Genomic DNA, 22,746 nt, shown 5'->3' on the forward strand with positions numbered 1-22,746 from the left:
AATGTTGTACCATCAGGATTCAAAGTACTATAACGCATTAGTGCATTATTGTTATTAGCTGCCCTGCAAAAAGTGACCTTCAGACCTCCTTTCCATATGATGTCCTTGTAGTCTGAGAATAAACCTGGCAGCAGACGCATAGGAAATAGTACCGTGTGCTTTGTTTTGTCAGAATTTTGGTACCTGATTCAAATCCCCCTACCAGGTAATATGTTACATCTACTTCGGAAAATTTAAGTGTTCCTATGGCAGTAGAAGTAATACCTGGATAGTCTATTCTATCTATCACAGTACCACGTTTTCTAATTTCTACTTGAGAGAACAAGTGTGGCACATAATTATCTACTAGTTTTATGTTTGTACCATGGGGAAATGCTTCATTATTTTCATTTCTTACTACTTCAAATTTAATATACAAGTCAGCTCTGTGAGGATGTACAAAATTTGACGTACACGTCAAATTCAATTTCACGATTGGGTTCATTGAGATTAGCAAATATACGACATTGGGGGGGGAAAGATTGTAATTCATAACATTCAATATGCTCCATGTTAATGGTTATTTTATATATTAATTTCTATGATTGCTGTTGTGAAAGCACCAGCAAAATTTACTACTTCATCTTTTTCGTTGGTTACTACTAACACTATGTGGTCGATACGATTGTTTAGATTTCAGTTTGTTTGTGACTACCTATGTTGCCATCGGAATTGGTAACATCCTTCCTCCACATTATAATGGATGTTCAAAGTCTCTATGGCCAAGAATTTAGGAATATTGCCACCTATGTGTTTGATGGCAGGCTCAAGTTTTGTATTATTCTCAAAACCTAGTAGTTTACCAAGTGTACCCTATTCATCTGTTTCCTACTCTGTGAGTTACAGCATTTTGAGATAGTAACACACCTTTCGGCGCAGATGAGCTTGTAATGTTGATAGATTATACAGACCAGGAGTAATATTTTTTTCATTGCCTACTGCAACCCTGTTATTGTGTTCTGTGATATTAGGAATAAGATACATACTGTAGAAAGCAAGAAGAGCTATAGATTTGTGTAAGCTGAGTTTCAATACTGAAGTCTCACTAGTGAGATGGAATACTCCCCTGATGCTTCAGGTGCCACAATGCCTTCTTGTAATCTTTGATTGTTGGGTAATTTATGAGATAGGAAGGCCAGCATTGAAACACATAGGTGGGCACAATTTACATCCTCAAAACCCTGGATACGCTTGTCACTATAATAAAGTTTAGAAGTATTAAGATAACTAAGCCTGATGGTGGTATTCCACCAAAAGAATCAAAAACAGAAGCTATGTTAGCTTGTTTGTAATAACAAATCCAGTGAGCGCCTTGATTTTTGAAACTATCTAAATTGACTACTCCACACTCCATTTTATATGGTCCCTTGAAGGGTAAGGAATCAGACATGAAAACACCTCTGAAGTATTTAATTTTCAGTAACTTAATCATATTTTCAATATCATGGTGGGATAATGGTTCTATTTTATTTTTTTAAAATATTTTCTCAAAGCATTAATACCCTTGCCTTTCTTCGCCATTGCCAGATTATGACGTTTCTGTTCTTCTTTGCATGAATTACTGTTTTTGCTATAGCTGCACTCCCTCCTGCTAGACTCCCCACAGCACCCAGAGCTGCTAAAATAACTGGAATATTGAATATGAAAACACCATTGTGCTTCTCTTTTCTGGAACTCTGCAATCTCTTCAACTGAGGTGTACTAAGTGTTAATTTTATTCCATGACCCATACTCAAACAAGATTTTTTCTTCTCCTGTTGTTTTTTAGTGAGGAGATTGTCTAAGGATCCTAGATATTTTAGATCTGAATAAGGTACTTGGCATACAATACTTTAGGTTTCATTGTAATGGGTATTTATATATATACATATTTAGAATTATAGTCCTCACCCTAATTTTTGTTTTGTATTCATGACAACGGTTGTACGTAATGCTGCTATTTTTTCACCTAATGAAGCATCTTTGCTGATTAGTCTTCCAAATGCTATTTGTTCTAATTTTTGATCAGCCTTATGACGAGCACTAAGGCCATTGTGAGTATTATAGGCAATGTCATGGTCTTTACAAGCTGTACCCAGAGGATTAATTCCTTTGTCTCCTTTCTCCAGTCTTTGTTCTAGTTCAGTCCCTTGACCTCAGTATTAGTAACTAGGTAAGTGCATTTTGAAAGGAAGTTTGTTAATAATGTCATTAACTAAACCCTGACCCTTCCAGAATTTGGGAGGTAGTGTTAATAAATTTAATTAAGTATCCTATGCCTTTACTGTCATTTACAATAAAATTGGATAGTTTAGCACTAATCATATCCACAATGCCTATTTTTTTCATTATATAAATTATTATTGCCAGCATTTTCCTCTCCTGCTATGACTAACAATCTATCTATGAGTTTTCTCACATCATCCACCCACACAAACTCTTTGGGTAGAGTATTGTAGTGTTTAATGCCACTACCAGTTTTGAGTTGGTTCCATATAGGTTTAATCAAATTTTTGTATTCGTTTGCACTGCTATATTTAACTCTATTCTGACTAGCATTATTGTTTTGGTATAGAGCATCAGACAGTATTAACATTTCTGAGTAACTCTGGTAATCTTCATCTGTATAATCTCTAGGATGTTTCTTGGTGATGAGTTCCCACAGTCCCACAGTGCACGGATATCTAGACCAGCTATTTGCTCCACCCTAATTGACTTTTACGTCATCTCCTTGAAATGTAATTCTAGATTTTCCAATTTTCCAAACGACTCCCTCATTAGGCTCCATGGTTGGATATAATCCAAACACTTCATCTTTGTCAAATTTCCCAGTACTCAGGTAATCTCTTGCGAAGGCACTTAATTCATTTTTTTCTGAATCTCCTATGCCCTTAGTAGGTGGTTGTTGGAGTACTAGAGGAGTATTAATACTGGATAGTGGTGTTGGAGGAAAATCTGCATAATTTCTAGCAGCAAGAGGCACTAGCTCATTCATGAGATTCTTATTTTGTTCTGTGATACCCTTAATATCTCTACCAAGAACACTGATAGCATCAATAATTGGTTGATCCTGACGCTTGTGATGTTCATAGTATCCTCTATTCTCAGATTTACAGCCAGATAGTCACGTAATTTCAGATTGTCTTCAAATTTATGTTTTGTCATTTTTGTTTATAGGTTATGTTTAACGTCACAACGTATCTTATAATGACTCAACATTTATAAAATTGTTAATTTTGTTTCTATATTTTGCATTGTTTGGTTTTTGAGTCACATCAATTGTGGCAAATCCAAAATCATCTTTGTTCCAGAAGGAAGAGCAGAATTTTGAAAATTGACTGTAGTTTAAATCTTTTTCCTACATAGTCATTATATACATGTTTAAGATTAGTGTGGTCCTGACGAAACAGACAAACTAGATTTGTAATATCATGAAGTAACTTTTTGGGAATCTTAGAATAAGTCTCAGCCAAATAAAATCAGTCTATTTCCCTGTGACGACACTGAGTAAAAAAAAAATTACGTACTTCATTTTGATTTTCTAAGATTACATCATCAAAGACTACAACTGAGTTTTCAAGACAAAGGTCAAGTGGTTTTATTTCTGATTTAAAGGTAGCTATGCCCAGTCTCTCATATAGTTTCATAAGCTGCTGGTATTTTGGTTGCTCCAAACTTTTTCAGAAAACATACAAGTGTCTGCTCATCCAGTCTAACCAATTGGGGCAAGCAGAAAATTATCTACAAGTGTAGTTTTTCCACAACCAGATGGACCTACAGTAAGGCATCTGATATTGTCAGGGAGCAGCTCACCATTTTCCTTTCTAGTTTCTAGTAAATCAGGAAAACGTCTTACCACTTTCCATGTTATTGTCATAGAATTATTTGGTCTGTGTTGATTCAACTTTTTTCTTGAAGTCCCAGCCATTTCACTAATAACTTTTTGTTTTTTCTATGTAATACTTTCTCAATAAGATATGTATCTGGGTAATCAGTGTTGCTAAGTTCTTCTTCATAAAATTTTCCTTTCAACATTTCATTGGAATTGTCTTTTATTATATATGTATGCCTGTTCCCTGGTAAAAATTCAACCACAGTGAACAACTTTGTACTCCAATTTTATATACAACCCTTTTCAAAATGGTGTTTCAATTTACTAACTCTCACTTGATATATTTTGTACTTAGGTTTCTTGGTTGTGTGTTGATATTAAGGACAGTAAACAGTAGAAATCAATTGTACCTCGTCAGATTTAGTCACTTCAGCAGGTTTCATACGTATGGTTCTATGTATAGAGTTATTGTAATTATGAACAAGATCAAATAAAATGGTTACCCACTTATAGTTACCCTGCAAACTAGACTGTTTCCACATATCATTTTTTAGTGTCCTGTTGAAACGTTCAACTATGCTAGCTTTCAAATCATTGTATGTACAATAATGTCTAATATCATGCTGGCCCATTAATTTGGTGAATGTGGAATTGTAAAATTCGTTTCCTCTGTCTGTCTGTAGGTGACGAAGTATTCTGCCTTGTTCAAAAATAGATTTAAAGGCCTCAGTGACACAAGCTCCTGTTTTAGATTTCAGAGGTATAGCCCAAGCATATTTACTGAAAATGTCTATTACTTTAAGCAAATACTTAAAACCATGATTTATCTTATGTAGATTTTTCAAATTTCCTGTGTTCATTTCAATCAAATCAGCCTGCCATAGATCATCAATTCCTTTTGTTACCACAGATAGTCGTTTGTAGTTACAACGAGCTGGTCTGTGTAGTTCATTAACTATATCTTCTCTAGACATTGTGTCTGGTAACAGATTACATAAAAAAGATTATTCTCAGGGTACAATTGTTTAATTTCAAATAATAATTGGTCACCAGTTTCAACATCAAAAACAAACAAACGCTTATCTTCAATTTTATATTTATTTGTAGTATTATCCCAAGATGCTCTTGGTATTTGGAGTGCCCTGAACACACCATCTTCTCTTTGTATGGTGAAAAGTGGCACCTCAAATTATTTTCCCTTTTTGAAAATCCAAACTTCAGAAATTGAATAGTACCATTGAGGAAAAATTCATGAGTCTGTGAGTAAGAATATAATTTGTAAATATTACCAGCCTTAACATATGTCCAGTGCCCTCTAGTATATGGAACACTGTGAAGCCTGACAATCTCAACAGAGAATAATTGACTAGATTCTACTTCATCCAATCAACTCAACAATGGTTCCAAGTTTTCTCCTATAGTACGAACAATCTCATCATAGCCAGGTTTGATTTTCACATCAACATACAGTTGTTTAAATTGTTCATTTAAATCATGGAGCTGTGTGGTGAAACTTGATAAGGCTGATTCTTGATTTGTTTCTATAGTCTCAATATGAAGCTTTATATTTGAAATAATTTGCTGTGAACTCTCCACAAGTCTCAATTTGGAGCTTTCGCTAGAGAGATCATGTACTTGGCTTCTGATTTCTATAAATAATGGAGTGAAGTTCACTGACAGTTTGGTTGGTGGGCAAGGTGGTAATAGTTTCTTGAATTTGTGCAATTTTCACCTGAATGTTTTTAATATCTTCATATTTTGGTATTCTATTTACCGATCTTTTCACAGCTCTTAGTTTCTGAGAAGTAGGTAAGCTAGCTACAGTATTCTGAAGTGTTGTCAATGCTTCTTTCACAGCATCTAATTCAGTGGCATTAGCTACAATACTCAGGGCATCTTGGAGTTGTGTTATGTCATTTTGTGTAGGTGTTGATTGCAGTAGTGTTTCTAATTTGTTTTGTATGTCATCTATCAAATGATGAAAATGAAATAATTCAGATTCAGTGTTCAGATTTTCCAGCTTAGTAATTTGCTGTTGGACTATACTCAGAGTTTCAGTAATGCCAGGTAATTTTGATTCCAGTATTTCCTGGACACTCATTAGTTCATTTTTCATTGTTGTCAAAGTATCCTCAATGTGGGCTATGGTACTTTGAATTTTCTTTAAATTCTCGTAAGTCTCAAGCTGGAGTTTGATGTTAGTAACATTACGAGCAATGGCATTAAGTACAGTGGAGGAGAGTAGATTATTTATAAAATCTTCTAATATTTGAAGTTTAACTTGGACTTCAGTTTTGGCATTGTGCAGCTCATCTCTTTGTAGTTCAAATTTTATATTTTCCAATGTAGGAATCTCAAATGATTGAAACTGCTCACGCAAATCAGCAATTATATTATCATAATCTTTTTGAGTTTAAATACTTGTAGTTCTGTACGAGTACTGTTTGTTTGATTATTTAATTGTTGTTTCAGTTGTTCTACATTAATAGTCTGAGCTTGTCTGAATCTCTCAACTTCATTTTTTAAATTTGCCTACACTGTTTTCTAAGTTTTGAAGATTGTCCATTTAGGCCAAATTAGTGTATTTTTGCAGTAAGGATTTGAGTTCAGCATCAATTTTGAGAATAGGGTCCAGACACTGAGACTAGAGGCTAGCTATCTCAGATTGGAGACTAAAGTTGAGAGTTTCCTGTAATGTTCGTAGATCAGTACGTAATTTTCTAACTCTAATATCAAGTACAATAATTTCATCACTGTGATCATTGTACTTTGTATGACCAAAAATATCATTAGGCATTTTGGTAATGGTTATATCATTTTAATCTCCAAAATCAGAAGTATGAGTTTGTCGTAATATTAGATACAAAATTAGTTTCTGAAAAATTTGAAAAATTGAAAAAATGAAAAATTTGAAAAACAAAAAAAATTTAAAAAATTGAAAATTTGAAAAAAATATTTTTTGAATTTTAACTTTATCGTTTTTGGGTAGGACCATATACTACTACATTACTCTAAAATCACTTATCTTCTAGTTCCTCAAATACAATTATATGTAAAAATAATTTCTACTTAACATAGTCCCTTGCTTATGGGAATACATAGACTATAGCTGCCTTAAGAAAGTGTATATTACTTTCAAAACACCCTGTTGTCTCATCTTGCTTTTAAGGTATAGCATAGCCTAAATAGTTCATCAAAAATGTAAGAAGAGTTTCTACTTAACATAACTCATTGCTTATGGGAATACATAGACTATAGCTGTTTTATTGAGAAAATGTATATTATTTTTAACACATCCTGTAGTCTCATTCAGCTTTTAAGGAATAACATAGCCTAAATAATTCATCCAAGATATAAGAACAGTTTCTACTTAACACAACTCATTGCGTATGGGAATCCATAGACTATAGCTGCCTTATTAAGAAAGTACATATTACTTTTAACACACCCTGTTTTCCTGTCCTGTCCAGCAGGTAAAGGAAATAGGGGAATGTGGGGATATTGATTTTCCACGGGCAGACCTAGTATTGACGTCTTACTCCCAAGGCTAATAATGGCAGCATGCAACATTCCAATCCAGCACAGGAAAAAACCAAGCTTTTAGTTATACGTATGGTGCAACAGAACATGTATCTTGTTTTCTCATATTGCTTATACAAGCATAGTAGTTTTGTTATAGAACATTTCATTTGGTAAGTGAAATTTTCTAGCAACGTTCTATGATTAATTTTGTCTTGTTTTCAGTTTGTCATTAAGCATTTTGGTAATGATTATTTATTATAGGATAGGTGATTTTCAACTCTAGGAACACAGGTATTAGTTTATCATATTCTCCCAGCAACTCTATATACAAACAATAATTTGCAGATATACCATATGTGGTTACAGTATTCATCTTATCATGTTTAATACGATAGATATTACTCCCAGTAAATATTTTTATCTCAAATTTGTTCTTAGGATTTATAGTAAATTGAAGTTTCCCACCAATGGGGAATTTATAATAATTTAGATTATTATTATTAAAAATATAAAATATATTACCAGTATCAACATTGTATTCTGTTAGGATACTGTTCAAGTGGATAATTAGTAGTCCATTTAGTTTAGACAAGAAATTAGGGAAATTTGGTGATGCTATCTGAACAGGCATTTCCATAGCTTGTTTTCTAAACCCAAATAGATTCATGGTTATTTTATTGACAAATTTTACATTGATTGTCATCTCCTAGGCAATAGTGACACCATGGTAATGTGTATGTTTCACATGAGAGAATCTGTCTCTTGCCATCCTCTGAATGCAGGGCAAATTTTCTTATTTTATTTGTAGTTAATATATGATCAATACTTTGAATTCTTTCTTCCTCCCTCAGTTTGGGAGACTTAGTTTTGAGACAGTTGTAATAATCAACAGAGGAGAGTTTATTCTCTACTATGGTTCTACCTACTCCCTTGGCTTTTTAATAGTATCTTTTTCTGATCTAATTGTATTCATCTCTGCTCGTAATTTAATAAATTCCTTAATAATATCATTCCTTTTTCATCGTTTAGTTTGCCAGGCACCTTTTTTATTTTTGGAAGGTAAATATCAAAACTAGGAGGGTATGAAGATGTGTCAAAATAATCAACCAACTTAGGATGTTTTATATCTTCATACAGATTAGGTGTCTTAATATGATATATAAAACTATCTGTGTCCATATACAGAAGAGAAAGTTCATCTTTATAAAAAGGTTTTATTGTATCATAGTGAAGTTGCAACATGTGGAGCTTAGACATATCCAGAACTCCAGCTCCCACATATATAGGTTTGTTAAATTTGAACCATGCCTTTTCCATTTGAAAAACTGACAAATCTTCATGATATATTGTACGAAATTTAAATTTTGGATCTGCCACTAATTTATTACACTTTTTGGATCAGAGACTAGTCTTACATCTACATGCTTCCTAATATTCTCCATGGTCTTACCATAGACAGCATTATTCATTAATTTGAAGAAATCCTTATCTAAATCTGAAGTAGCAAGTGTTCTGTCTTGTGTTTTAGTTTTAATATAAGGCTCTAACCACTCTGAATGCTTGAATCTGAGGACTCTTTGAATTCGTATTATATGAACCTTTTTCTCTATTAAAAATTTGAGATTCTTATAGTGTATGAGATATCTCTATTTAGGGTCAAGAGTCATCAGAAGCTTCTTTTCTTTTGATTCAGGTGGACACTTGAACTCAGGAACTGGTGGAAAATCAGAAAACAGATTGTGTAATTCATGAGGAAAAACAAGATCCACCTCAGGAAAGAAACCATACTTAGTATCATCAAAATTTTGTATATCTATTGATGTAGGTTCTATCCACTCAAAATCACCATAGGGGAGTTTCTGCAATCATTGAATAACCATACAAATTATTCACATCAACATAGAATATATAGCTAGGGGTTCGTTTGGATTATATTCTTTTGTCATGTGTATGTTGTTGACCCTTGCATATCTTTGTGTGCATTGTACTATGCCCCCCACGTATAGCTCTTTCTATGAAAAGAAACATGTCCACATCTGAAATTAGCTCCAGCTCAATTTTTGTTTCTAGCAACATAGCTGCCCAAGCTAACCCTGGCAGGCTGTAAAAATGTGCTGGGTCCAATTTGTAGATATTCATAGACAACTTTCTAAAAGCTTGGAATACGTCAGCAAGAATTGTCACATCTAATTTTAAATAAGCATCTTGGTAGTTTCGCAAGGTTCTACACCCTATTTAATTTCTTCCACATTAGTTGTGCATGATGGTAATCTTGGTCTGTAATATTATTTTCTCTGAGTTGGCTGTAGTACTCCTTGAGGGGAGGAAGAGTTCCATCATCGAACTTAGTATGGTCAGTCACATATTCATATGGATAGACCAATTCTTGTCTAATATGTTCTATGCCCAAGCCAGGAAAACTATTAGTTGTAATTTGGAACTGTTCATCAGATAATTTGTTGGCAAGAGCATCCAAGCCAGCAGAGAGAAATTTCATATAGTCTTGAAATCTCATCTTAATAGTAATGTTCTCAGAAATCTTTACTGTTTTGCTAAGACTAATGTATCTTTCTTGATTTTCTGCTAGAACATCTATTTGCTCTGTATCATGACGGAGATGTTTAACCAAATGGTGAAAATCATAGCCAGTGCCATTATGAAAAAATATGGGGACACATTTGACTCTTTGTATTTTGAGATTACAGCTTTGGCACAAAATCCCCAGATTTTCTCCTGTGAAATGACAATGATGATGAATTTTCCTAGAATCAAGCCGTTGGATTGAAAAAGATCCCCGTCCTCGATTGGTCGGACATCTTTCATTTGAAGGGTATGAACCTTTGTATGGACAGAATCGCGCAAAGTGAAACTTAGATCACACACGAGCACCAAACCTGATCACTGTTGCTACTGTTATTGCCGTTATTAGGTCTACCTCGGAAGGACGTGGGAAAACCTCTACCTCTACTGGTACCTCTATGCGTGTTTGAAACTGGAGTGTTGTTTCTTCTCTCGTGGTCAGTGTTTCGAGATTCATCCATCGTGTGCACATATCGCGTTTCATTTCCCAATCTTCCCTTAAATTCTTTCTGTCTGTCATTTCAACCTTTGACAACGTGTGCGTTAGATCGCGAAGCAATATCTGCTTGCCGTTTTGCACGTTCCAGAAGTCGCAAATTAGCTGGCAATTCATCCAGTGTTTGCGCTTTCATTGTTACTAACCTTCCTGCGTCTTGTGCTGGCAAGCCATTACAAACAAAATTTATTTTCCCGTCATATTAGGATCTGCTCGCTTGCACATTTTTAGCACATCGAAAAAAAAATTATCTATCGACTCGTTTATTTGTTTCTTTCTTGCAGCTAAATCTAGATACGCTTGTCCGACTGGTACAAGTGGTTGAAAAGCTGTACTCAATGCTTCTTCGAAATGAGAAAACCCTTCTAGACTTTCTAACATGGCGCGGTTCAAATCCCAGTAAGCCAACGCGCTTTTTTTAAGTATGCAGACAGAAATGTGACCTGCTTCGGTCCAACCTAAAATGGAAGAAACTCTCTTATATGTGTTGAAAAATTCTGTTATACTTTCTCCAGGGTCAGCATTAAAAATATCCGGTTTGGATCGACGGAACCCTAGCGTAAGAACACATAGTGGGGTTTGACGTACCTGGTGTTAAAGGATCCGGCATTTCAAATATATCACTTTCGGCAGGTAGTGGTGTATTTATTGCTTCCTTCAAGCAAGCAGGGAGAGGACACGTAACGGTCGCAGTAAGCAGGGGTTTGCATCCACCAGACGTCTGTTGATGTGTAAGAACCATTAAAACCACATAATTCCTGACAACGAACAAGGCGGATACCTCAATAACGCATAATAATCAAGTTTCGAAGCAGCACAAGCAATACAACAGAAACCAACAAAACGAGAACTAACACTTTCGAACCAAAGATCACTAAGAAAACACAAGAGACAACATTGTACCTACAATTAAAGTATCTAGACAACCAATTTCTGGAGGGGAACTGGGATCAGCCCTCCGCTGTATAAAGCAGAGATCGCGCCTCCACCAAGTGTAACGCTATTGCGTAAGGTACTATTTATGATATACTTAATACTAAGACTTCATTTAAAAGCACTGTTCCAAGACATAACAATTGTTTATTGTCCTAAATCCTCACATCATAGTACCTAAGTACTAACTTCATGGCCAATTGTTTAACTATTGACTAGAAAGCAAGTTCCAAGTGGAAAGTCCACTTAGATAAAATGGGTCTTACCCTCTAAGACAGCAGCGGCGTTAGTCAGGGCATCCTGTCGTCATCTCACCAGTTCGCAGGACACACACACACACGGTTGTGTGCAAGAAGTATATATTCACAATACGACCTTGCCTTCCTCCTCAACCCAGCTCTTAGTGCTACCAACCTTGTGACTATTTGAGTAATCTGTCCATTTGGCCTTGCTGTCCCTGACGGAGGATTTTGTGGTTAGGAGACCTTGTGGCCTATCGTCAGGGCCAAGGTCTTGGCCTTGTTTATGTTTATTAAGCCACCTTAACGTCCTGTTGGTCGCCTTGTCGGTAAATTTGCCCTGGACTAAGAAGGGAATGGGGAAGGGCCTTGTCTCAATCACACGCATTGAGGATGAGACAAGTGTATGTGACGTAAGTCCTTACTTCCTGTTAGTGTGTTAATACTTCTTTGGAGGCTACGCCCTATTTTGCAACACAATGAGCTGTGCGTTACAAAGTAATAGAGTCAAACGTAACTTGTTATGTGAAATCATAATTTTAAAGAATCCCAACTCAGAGGTGCACGTGTTTTTCTTTCAAACAATTTGCATGAGGACTTAATGGAATTGATGAACAAATGCCAAAAATTTGGTCAAAATTGTAAGGAGTTGTGGCAAATAGTCTGTGAACTGACGTGGAATGACTCATAAAATATTTATCTTTCTGTACTACTTTCCACTCCTGATGAATCTCCTTGCATGTATATACAAAACCATGAAGCATTCATAATATATTCCTCGCATTTTGCGAACAAACAATTCTGCAAACTCACAAAAATCTCACTTTCGAATTCTAAATGGTGATATTTATCTTTTATCGTAATATTTCCTTCACTGTCTGGATTAGAAATTACAGAAGATATAAAACTTTTTCTGTCGTAACAAATTTGATAACTGTATGTATGACTATGAATTTCATCCCATGTTGTCACATTGAGCACTTTGAAATATCGCCTACAGTCATGAATGTGTGGTGTCTAATGTAATAAGACAGGAAATAATTTTAAAAATTTTAAATTAATGATATAAACTTATCTTATCAATAGTGTTGCCAGATTTTATCTGTACCATATCTCTCGCGCCAGGCTGAATATATTTTCCCGACATTTCTGTATAGCCAATTCCAAAAGGCTTGCTATAAGATAAACGTATTTAAACACTAACGTCAGAAGAAAACAATAAAGTAGAATCTGCATATTGGTACACTACCCTTAGCAACTTGTCTACATTTTCAAATAACTTAAATGCTGTTGACACAAGTACAAGTTTTTATATAATTAGTTCGTTAACTACATCGCAATAATCAAAAAAGATCTTCAGGTTTTTGACAGAAATAATCGACAAAGCAAAAATATAACATCCATTACCAAGTACAAAGGTACAAAATTATCTGCAATGTATTTGTGAAATATGCTAATAAAATTGAACAAATTCGTATAATTCTATTGATGTACATTTTATTTCTGTCACATCATGTATATCAAGCACATAATTCTTGTAAACTGGAACATACCATGAAGAAGTAAGTGAATATCCTTTACTGTGACTGGAAAGAAAATGTGTTAAAACGTAACTCTTGCACTTAAACTGCACAATTTCAGACAACGTATGAGCAATAAAACGGACATATAAATAACAATCAACATTTTTTCGTGATAAAGTAATATAATAGTTACAAAGTCGGCATGCATGTAATATATATTAACATTCAGCTATGTTCACAAATTCCTAAATGTCGTACACATCGCACTGATTGAACACAGACTTTTTTTTTTTACTAACATGTAATTAAATGTTGTACTACATACAAATGCATAAATTTACTTGTAACTGATCAGGAGACAACTATGTTTAGTTTGCGATAACAATTATTGTTCTTACTCTGAAATGAATAGATTTACAGGAACTCTTTATCATACAAATCTCTCATTCAAATACATGTATTTCGCCAAAACACACGACTAAACTTTTGACGTCACCAGTTGCAGCCCATATACGGAGTATACACGAAGTATACGCATCTCTGAGGCCCCGGTCAGAGTCCGTACTTCGACTCTGACCAACTTGTCCTCTGTTATCCCATGCCAAGTGTATCGAAGAAGTATCCAAGTAAAACTGTGAGCAAATGAGAGCGACGTCCTTCCGGAATTCGCATTTATACTCATGCCAGACTAGAGGTTGTTACTCCTCCAGTCCTCTATCAGCGAGGCTACTTTCGCAACCTCCCGTATAACTTCAGTATTGTAGCAATATGAAATGCAGCGAATTTCTGGGATAACTTGAGAGGCAATCGATGAAGGCGACAGGTTAATGAACAGAGTAAAGAGAGCATTAAACGAGCCTCTTCTCTAACTACACTCATTATACCTCATCAATATATATAAAAAGTATGTCATTTCAACTAATTTGGATCATGTGGTGGTTGTTGCATTTATAATTCATTTGTACATATTTAAAGAAGAAATAAATAGTTTTTTTTATATCTTTTTAATCTGAATGTCCGAACTTTCATTCATGAGAAAATAAAGAGTTTCCCTTACATCCATGGTACAGAAAAATAACAAGAAATTGTATGGTAGTTATTCTAAGATGTGTTATTTCGAATGAACCGTATTATTAGTTTATTATATTTTTGCATCTTATTCACCTGTGGCAGTAACGGAACAAGTAACAGGTAGAGCCAAGGCAGGTTACTGTCTACAATGGAGAAAAGAAGCAAAACAAAGGTTTATTAAAACCATTTCTATTATCAATTTACATGAGAAATTCTTACCTTCATTGAAAATAACGTTTGAATAGACATCACCTGTCGCTCCAATGTAAAGCTTAGGGCAACAAAATGACAAACAAAATTATCTAGGGTGCTGCCACTGGAAAAGTTTGGCAATGTACAGCACCTTTTGCAAATTGTCAATTGTTTGTTTCTATGCATGGAAAAGTAATCGGGACTAGATCTACAGCTTAAAGTGGGATCGAAACTACTATGAAACTTCACGAGGTATTGCAATCTGGACAAATTCATTACAAGGACACGATGTTAACACTATGCCAATGGGGGATTTTATGATTGTTAATTATTGTACGAGGTAAATTTAGAATTGGTGATGGGAATTGGAATTTTGTGGAAATGGAAATGTCCCCTTTAAGGATGAAGCATGTGGAAACAAGGCATTTTCGTTTCTCATTGAGCTAGTATAATGGAACCACATACAACAGAACCTGCGCAGACTAGCAACTCTTGTGCATCATTCTCCCATGTGAAGGAGAGGGGTAAGAGTGAAGCAGGCTTCCTTATGGACCAAGTTGAACATATAGAGGGGAAGGTGGGTAAAGGATTGTGGCCGAATAATATGATACATGGTTACATTGTGGAAAATTCAAGCATATTGAATTGAAAACCAAATATTTCTGAACTTTTACACCCTCTCTTCATTTTTATTTACTTGTACTAATAATAGAGTTGTCCTGTGGTGTTGAATTTTTTACTCATCCTAGATATTTGTTTTAATTTGTTTTCAACGAAATCCTTTATTCTATTAAAAATGAGTAAATAGTTAAAACCAAAATTTCCTGTCGCACTAGCAGGGGTGGAAACTAGTCAAATGGTCAAAACTACTGGTTTAACTGGCCAAAATAACAAACAAATGAGCAAATACTGAACATTTACTGCAGTCTTTATTTACATCATATCAAAAAATTCTCATGCTAAAAGTAGGATTTCATTTTCTAAAACTATTATCTGGCCTCCACCATCCTCATTGCTAGTTATTGCACATTTTAACAAGACAATGGTTTCATTATTGTACAAAATTCTGAGGCAATCAAATATTTTTTTTTTAAAAAAAAAAAAAAATAGTGTGCAGCAGATCATGAATTGTAAAACATGTGCTGTCTTTGGGTCCCAGGTTCAGTAGGGGCACATAGTGAATTGGGTTCCACTTTAAACTGTAGGTCCAGTCCCGATTAGCCTATCTGTGTATATACTTATAAAAAACTTTTCCATTTGGAAGGTGGGACTCATTGTGAAAAGCTAGTTTGAAACTAAGCCCTAAATTTATGGAAATGTTGTCTTTAGCCTGAAAACAAACCTGAGGATTCTAAATTTCTGTCTAGAAAGTCTCGCAACAGGATAAGTTTGCAGCAGATATTATGTGTTAATCCATGCGAGACCAGCACTCAGCATTTTCTGTGCCAGTCTTGCCTCAACTGCCAAGGTGGTCCTATTACAGACCGTGACAAAATCAGCAGTAACGCAGCAGAACTGTATTATGTTCTCACATTAAGACCATGTACGTGGAAAGTTTCTTCAAACTTAACCTGTAGTGGGGCTTAAGAATACGTTATTAAATGCAGTAAGGTAATGATGCAGTTTGTCCACCAGATAAAAAAAGAAGTTAAATGTCTTATAATACCAATTGCATTTGTTATGGATTTGTGCATGTGCTTCTTAAGTTATCAATGCAAAATTCAAAGAAAGGAAATCTATTATAAGCTTTAAAATAAACAACTAGAATCTAAACATAAATAAAATGAAATTTTATATTCTCTTCCACCTCTGATCAGTTCAGTCATATAATTTCCTCTAAATTCCTTCATTCATCACAACTATAATTCCAGATTGTGAGAATTCATAAAACACGTTTCAGCAAATTATTATACAATTCAAAAGAAACACACTAGTTGCAAGATATACTTTGTACACTGTTTCTACAACTCAAATAAATTTCCTGACTTTTAAAGGTTTTCTAGGTTCTTGTAAACTTTGTAACATATCTCTAAATGATTTGTCGCATAATGGACACTGGAAAGATTCTCTCCACCATCAATTCTTGAATGTTTTATGAGAACATCTTGCATGAAAATTACTTGTTACACTTTGAACACGCATAGAGGTTAATTCATAAATACCTTCTGATATCTACCTTCTGTCCAAATGATTTGTTACATGTTTAACACACAAAAGGCTTCTCAAAACCATGAACTGTTGAATGTTCAAAACACACACAAACTATATAAATGGATTTGATCGGTGTTGAACAAAGAAACGATCTCTATTCAATATGAATTCTTGAATGTCTTCTAAGAACTTCCTGGAATGTAAATGATTTGTTACATGTAGAACACACGTAGGGTATTAATCCACTATGAATTCTTGAATGTCTTATAAGAAGTTCCTTGGATGTAAATGCTTTGTTACATGTTGAACACACACATGGCATCTCGGCAGTATGAATTCTTAAATGTCTTCTAAGATTTCTCTCTCGTGCAAATGCTTTGTTACACTTTGCACACACATGGGTTTTCTCTCCAGTATGAATTCTTAAATGTATTGTGAGATTATACTTCCGTGCAAATGCTTTATTACACTTTTCACACACATGGGGCTTTTCTCCAGTGTGAGTTCTTACATGTGCTACAAGAGATCCTTCGTGTGCAAATGATTTGTTACATGCTGAACACACATATGGCTTCACGCCGGTGTGAATTCTTAAATGTTCTGCGAGATTATACTTCTGTCCAAATGATTTGTTACATGTTGAGCACACATATGGCTTCTCTCCAGTATGTATTCTTAAATGTTTTCTAAGATATGCATTCTGTGCGAATGATTTGTTACAAGTTGAACACACATACGACTTCTCCCCAGCATGAATTCTTGAATGTCTTCTAAGAGCTTTCCTCTTAGCAAATGATTTGTTACAAGATGAACAAACAAAATACTTTTCTAAATACATATCAATACCTGTGCATTCTTGTCGAAAGTCACTTCTAACCAATGTGTGGCACAGCGATAACCTAAAAGAAGATATACGTCATTAAAGGCAATTTATCAACAGCATATTTCAGAAAAAGTGCAGTGGTCTCACCAAGATTTACATAAAAACATTCCATCATTTTCTCAATAAATATTGCCTAATACCAACTATGACACAACAAAGACCTATCAACCATTACTCTTTAGTAAAAATGCTCTGTAAGACACAAAATAATTTCAAGTATTAAGATATACTTAAAAATTCGCTTATATTTTCCGAAAGAAAAGGTGCTCTTTCAGAAGACAATGTTAATATTTTATTAATAACATCTTTAGCATTATGTTCAGATCAGGACTGTGTATATCAAAATGACAGGGTGGTATTTAGATTATTCAGATAATTATGTTACTCTTGTACACATGGCTTTTGCTAACTGAAAACTGTTTGTATTTTCTCATTATCGGTGTGGTCTTTGTTTTGCTCCAATGGCATACGGCTTTGCAGAAATCAAATTTAAACAAAGTTAAAATGTTCACAGAAGTAGTCGTTTTGTGTGTTGCAGTTTGCGAAGTGAACTGTTAAAGTGTAACATGAATTATCTGTGGGGATACATTAAAGACAAAGTGTATGTACCACCTCTGTCTGCTACTCTTCGAGATCTGACACATCGGACTGTTGTAACTATCAATTCAATAACTAGGGACCTGTTAATTCGTGTCTCACAAGAAATGCAGTACCGTTTTGATATTTGTCGGGCAACACATGGTGCTCATGTTGAGTGCATAAATTAAAACTTTCAACAATAAAACTTTGAAACATCCTCTTTCCACTTTTATATCTTTTATAGTTCGCGAGAAATAAACATTTGAAATCTGCTCTTTGATTTTGAATAACCCTGTATATATTTATACACATACACAAACACACATGACACAAGCATGCAGCTGCAAAGCTAGGGTGATAGAGCTCATGGTAATCATCCATCTGGGCCTCCCCGATGGTGCAGTGGTAGCGTCGTCACCTTGAAATCAAGGAGTCCCAGGTTCGAAATCTGGTGGAAGCACATAGTGGTTCGGATCCCACTTTAAACTATAGGTCCACTCCAGATTAACCTTAATGTGCATAAAGTGGACTAAAAACACCAACTCAATCAATCACTCAATCAATCATCCATCTGGCTTTAACTAGGGACCAATACATTCAGATATATATCAGTTGGGTCATGGCTGTGGATTGTTGGAATGGGACAGTGGACCACATTGCTGTTCAAATATTAAAATAAACCTCTTTGTGTCATGAACCTGGTTGAAATACGATCTAAGCACAAACGTATGTGTCGAGAAATCATTTAACTTCATGTGATCCAAATTTGTGATCTGTAGGTTAGATTGAGTTGGAGTTTTTTTAAGTCCACTCTATGCACAGTAAGGCTAATCCGGACTTTACCTACAGTTTAAAGTATATCCAAACCACTATGTGCCTCCACCAGGTATCGAACTGATGACCTTTTATGTAGGTTAGAATCATACTCTTCCAATGCCTTTGTTGGCTATACGAAAAACATATAAATAGGACAAATTTTTCAATATGTAGTACACAAAAAGTTCCATATTATATATACAGTCAGCCTAACTCTACTACGTAAAATTTTTAATTACTGAAGCTATTTAATGATTACGAAGTACATTCCAACAGCAATTTTTCATACCTTTGTGTCACATCTTTATAACTATTTGGTTGCAAATTGCATAATCGAACACAGGTAGCCCTTATGAGAGGGACATTTCCCATTGCTATTTCCAGAAAGGGAATCATAACATTCCACTTGTAGTTTTGTTTCCGTGCTCCACTAACACTTTTAATTTCATCACCACCATCTTTCAAAGTACGGTTAGTGTTATTAATGTGCCTACGAAGCGAATAATCTTGATTTCAAACTCTGCATTAATGTTTCCTTGTGCATTTTCCATCAACTATCTCATCTATTCATCATCCCCCTGGGGTCTCCCCAATGATGTAGTGGTAACATCGTCGGCTTGTAATCAAGGACTCAGTGTTCGACACCCGGTGAAGACACATGGTAGTGAGGATCAAACTTTAAACTCTACGTCCAATTCTGACTCCTGGACCTGAAACTCATAGATCATAGTCATTCTCACGATTATAATGTAGAAAATTACCAAAACCAGTGGCAACTTAGATAATTCGTTGGTTTGCATTAACAATCACTAATCCAACGATTAACAACTTCTTGTTGATTGGATCACACAACCATAACTAGCTCGTCACATGGAAGATATTTTAGAGAGGGGCATTAGATTGGATTGAATTGTTGTTTAAGTTCACTTTATGCAAGAAAGGCCAACCTGGACTGGACCTACACCTTAGTGTGGAATCCCGACCACTCTGCCATGTTCTTCCACTGGGTGTCGAACCGAAGACACTTTGATTACAAGGCGACAGCATTACCACTATCCTATCCTCTTATTCACTTTGTATCATATATGATACATACGGTCTGCAATTTCTTACGTGCTTATTTCAAAGCAGAACTGAAAAGCGCCTGTTGTATCTTATTCCGAACATTCCGTGCAGCTTGTCAGTAATGTTTTTGTGCTTCTGGGCATCTCCGATAGGTGGCAGTAATGAGCTGATTCTCTGTTACTAGTATGTGTTTCACCATGAACCAGAAAACTGCACATTAGTACCACAGTATAATTTTATTTTCAAGCTTTAATGTAGTCAGAGGATAGTTTATTGATACTATTTAAGAGTTATAGAAAGTTTTGCAAATATTTTTTTTATTTTGACAATTAAAAAATTTATTTATGTATCAGATGTGATACATTCGGATGCTACGCATACATTTCACAGTAGGTCCTTCCTTGTTGCTCAGCAGTTTTTCCAAGCAATTTGGTTAATTACTGATATGAAAATAAGGACTGTAACAAACTTTGTATGTATCTTAAATAGTATAATTTATTTTTACTATGCTGCTACAAATTCTAGGCCACTCCTGCAATTATTATTATTATTATTATTATTATTATTATTATTGCAACTCGTGGTGCAACAGCCTTTGAGGGTCAGGTCCTACCTACCAACTGCTTCTTTGTTTTACAGTTGTAAGTTCAGATGTCATACTTGACATGCTGGACAACATAAATCCAGATGATTTTGATTTAGAAATCGAAGATGAAGATGAAGAGGCAGATATTGCTGCTTCTACCGACAATCAGATTGCTGATTCTGATACTGATTCAGAGGTTGACGAAAGTCCAAGGTCAGCTGCAAATGTTAAGGAAAGTTGGAGACATATGCAAGACTAAGTTTACATTTAATTATTTTTCATTGTATTTCAGGTACATAAAGGTAATTCACATGGAGCTACATTCAAGACTGAAGGAGACAAATCGTAAATATTAACAATAACATTAAGAATAAAATATAATAATATAGAATTGACATTCAATCTTTTTGTTTGCTATTGGGAAGCAAATCACTATCAAGAATCTTTTCAGGCACAATGAAATATCACATTGATTGAGTGCATTATTATCTGGTCATCAAATGTCCAGGATTCGAATTTTGGTCTGCCATCATCAACTCCCTATCCAATACCCATTCATACTCATTGTCGCCATAGGATAAAAATTATGAAAAGCGAAGTAAACAAGCTTGTTTAAATACAGTATCATACTTTAACACAAAAAGTCCAATTATTATTTTTATCTTTTCAGATTCTCTATTTTGGATGATTGAACGGATGCTACTCCTAATTCTTCTGCTACCTCGAATGATCTCAAGATGCCCTATTAGCATTTTGAGTGTTATTCGCTTTGTTTTGACTTTCTCACAAAATCATTTTACAAGTTTATGGTAAAACTGTCACTTCCTACAAAAATTATAGTTTATGTAAAAATTCTTTAAAAATTGATACCTTTTTCTACAATGGTTGTAAAAATCTACAACATGTATGTTGTAAAATTGTAAAATTTCTGTATTACAATATCAGTTCCTTATCTATAAGTGTTGGAGAAAAATGTGAGTGTGAGTGCAACAATTAACTGTAAAAATATCATATTTGAATCAATAAACAAAATTACTAATATCAATGTCAGATTCAAAATATTACACTGTGACTTGTAGTCATTGAGTCCCATTGTATCATATATGATACTCGGCGATGTAACTGGTTTTTCTGGAGTGGGCACCATTATGTTAATAACATGAGAAGCAAATCTATAAGATGTGAAAATGACACGCATCAATAACACTTTTGTATTGTGATATCAAGGGCTAGTTATAAGAGACAGGAAAGGTGTTGCAAGCGATTTCATTTTTTAAAAAAAGGTAGCATGATCAGTCGACAAGTAAGGCTGGATGGGGACACATAATTGGAACTTGCATGGTGCTACGTGTAAATGGAGGTGTTTTATTATTGGAAAATGAAGGCATATTAGATGAAAAGTCTCGTTGCATTACCTCACTTTGAAACATGTATTCATGGCATTCTAGTCACATGGATTTTTCACCCGGGTGTGGTGAGAGCCCATAATACATATCCTGCAGGTGGGTCTATTCTGATGTTTGAAGGATTCACGTGGATGCATTGTAATGTGCCTTTCTGTGCATCACACTCCAAGCTGCTGTTTAGTGATAAGAAAAATGCACGTCACAAGGAAAGTGTTTATGTTTGAACATCCATGTTGTTTCACTGTGTGACAATTATGTTGGTTCTTTTTCGTGTCATCTGCTTGAAAACTACAGCAGTTGTCACCTAACGAGTCTCAGGTGACTAAAACTATGCTACAGATGATCATTATTTATTAGTGCTCTTCAAAGATTTCTTATACACCTTGTAGTCAGTAGGTTCCCAGTGAGGTCACATTGCACAGTTGCCTCTGATTTATTCAAAGAATCACAAGCTTCAGGCATGTGATATCCTCAATTAAATATGGTCTCATTATTACACAGTTATGGGATTATTGTACAACCTTTACCTGTAGCTCAAATTTCGGTTCGGTAACATCTGTTTACTAAGCCCCCACAACAGGTTAAGTTTGGAAGAGCTTTTATGTATTAATAAATGAGAGACCAGTGCTCAGCACTTGCCAGTCTTACCTCAACTGCTAATCTGTTCCAATTACAGACAGTGAGAACATCGACAGTATTGCACCAGAACAATATTCTGATCGTACATTTGGGTATATATATACCACTCTTAAGCCCCATGACAGAGTATGTTATTTTACACTGTAAGGAAATGATGAAGTTTGTCTGCAACTTAAAAAAAAAGTAAAATATCTGATAATTTCCATTGCATTTGT

At 34.9% G+C, this 22,746-nt stretch overlaps 1 protein-coding gene across 1 annotated transcript in view; it reads right to left on the bottom strand.

Annotated features, from left to right (window-relative positions):
* Nucleotides 1-16,391: 16,391 nt before the first annotated feature.
* Nucleotides 16,392-22,746, bottom strand: part of LOC146001744 (uncharacterized) — a 114,778-nt gene continuing 108,423 nt past the window's right edge. Inside the window, exon 3 of the mRNA XM_083139456.1 lies at nt 16,392-17,456. Within this exon, the coding sequence (XP_082995582.1) occupies nt 16,712-17,456 (745 nt within the window). The 3' untranslated portion in view covers nt 16,392-16,711. The remainder of the gene's footprint in view (nt 17,457-22,746) is intronic.

Source organism: Lepisma saccharinum, chromosome 17 (genome assembly GCF_977018435.1).
Source record: "Lepisma saccharinum chromosome 17, izLepSacc3.1, whole genome shotgun sequence".
Classification (NCBI taxonomy): Eukaryota; Metazoa; Arthropoda; class Insecta; order Zygentoma; family Lepismatidae; genus Lepisma; species Lepisma saccharinum.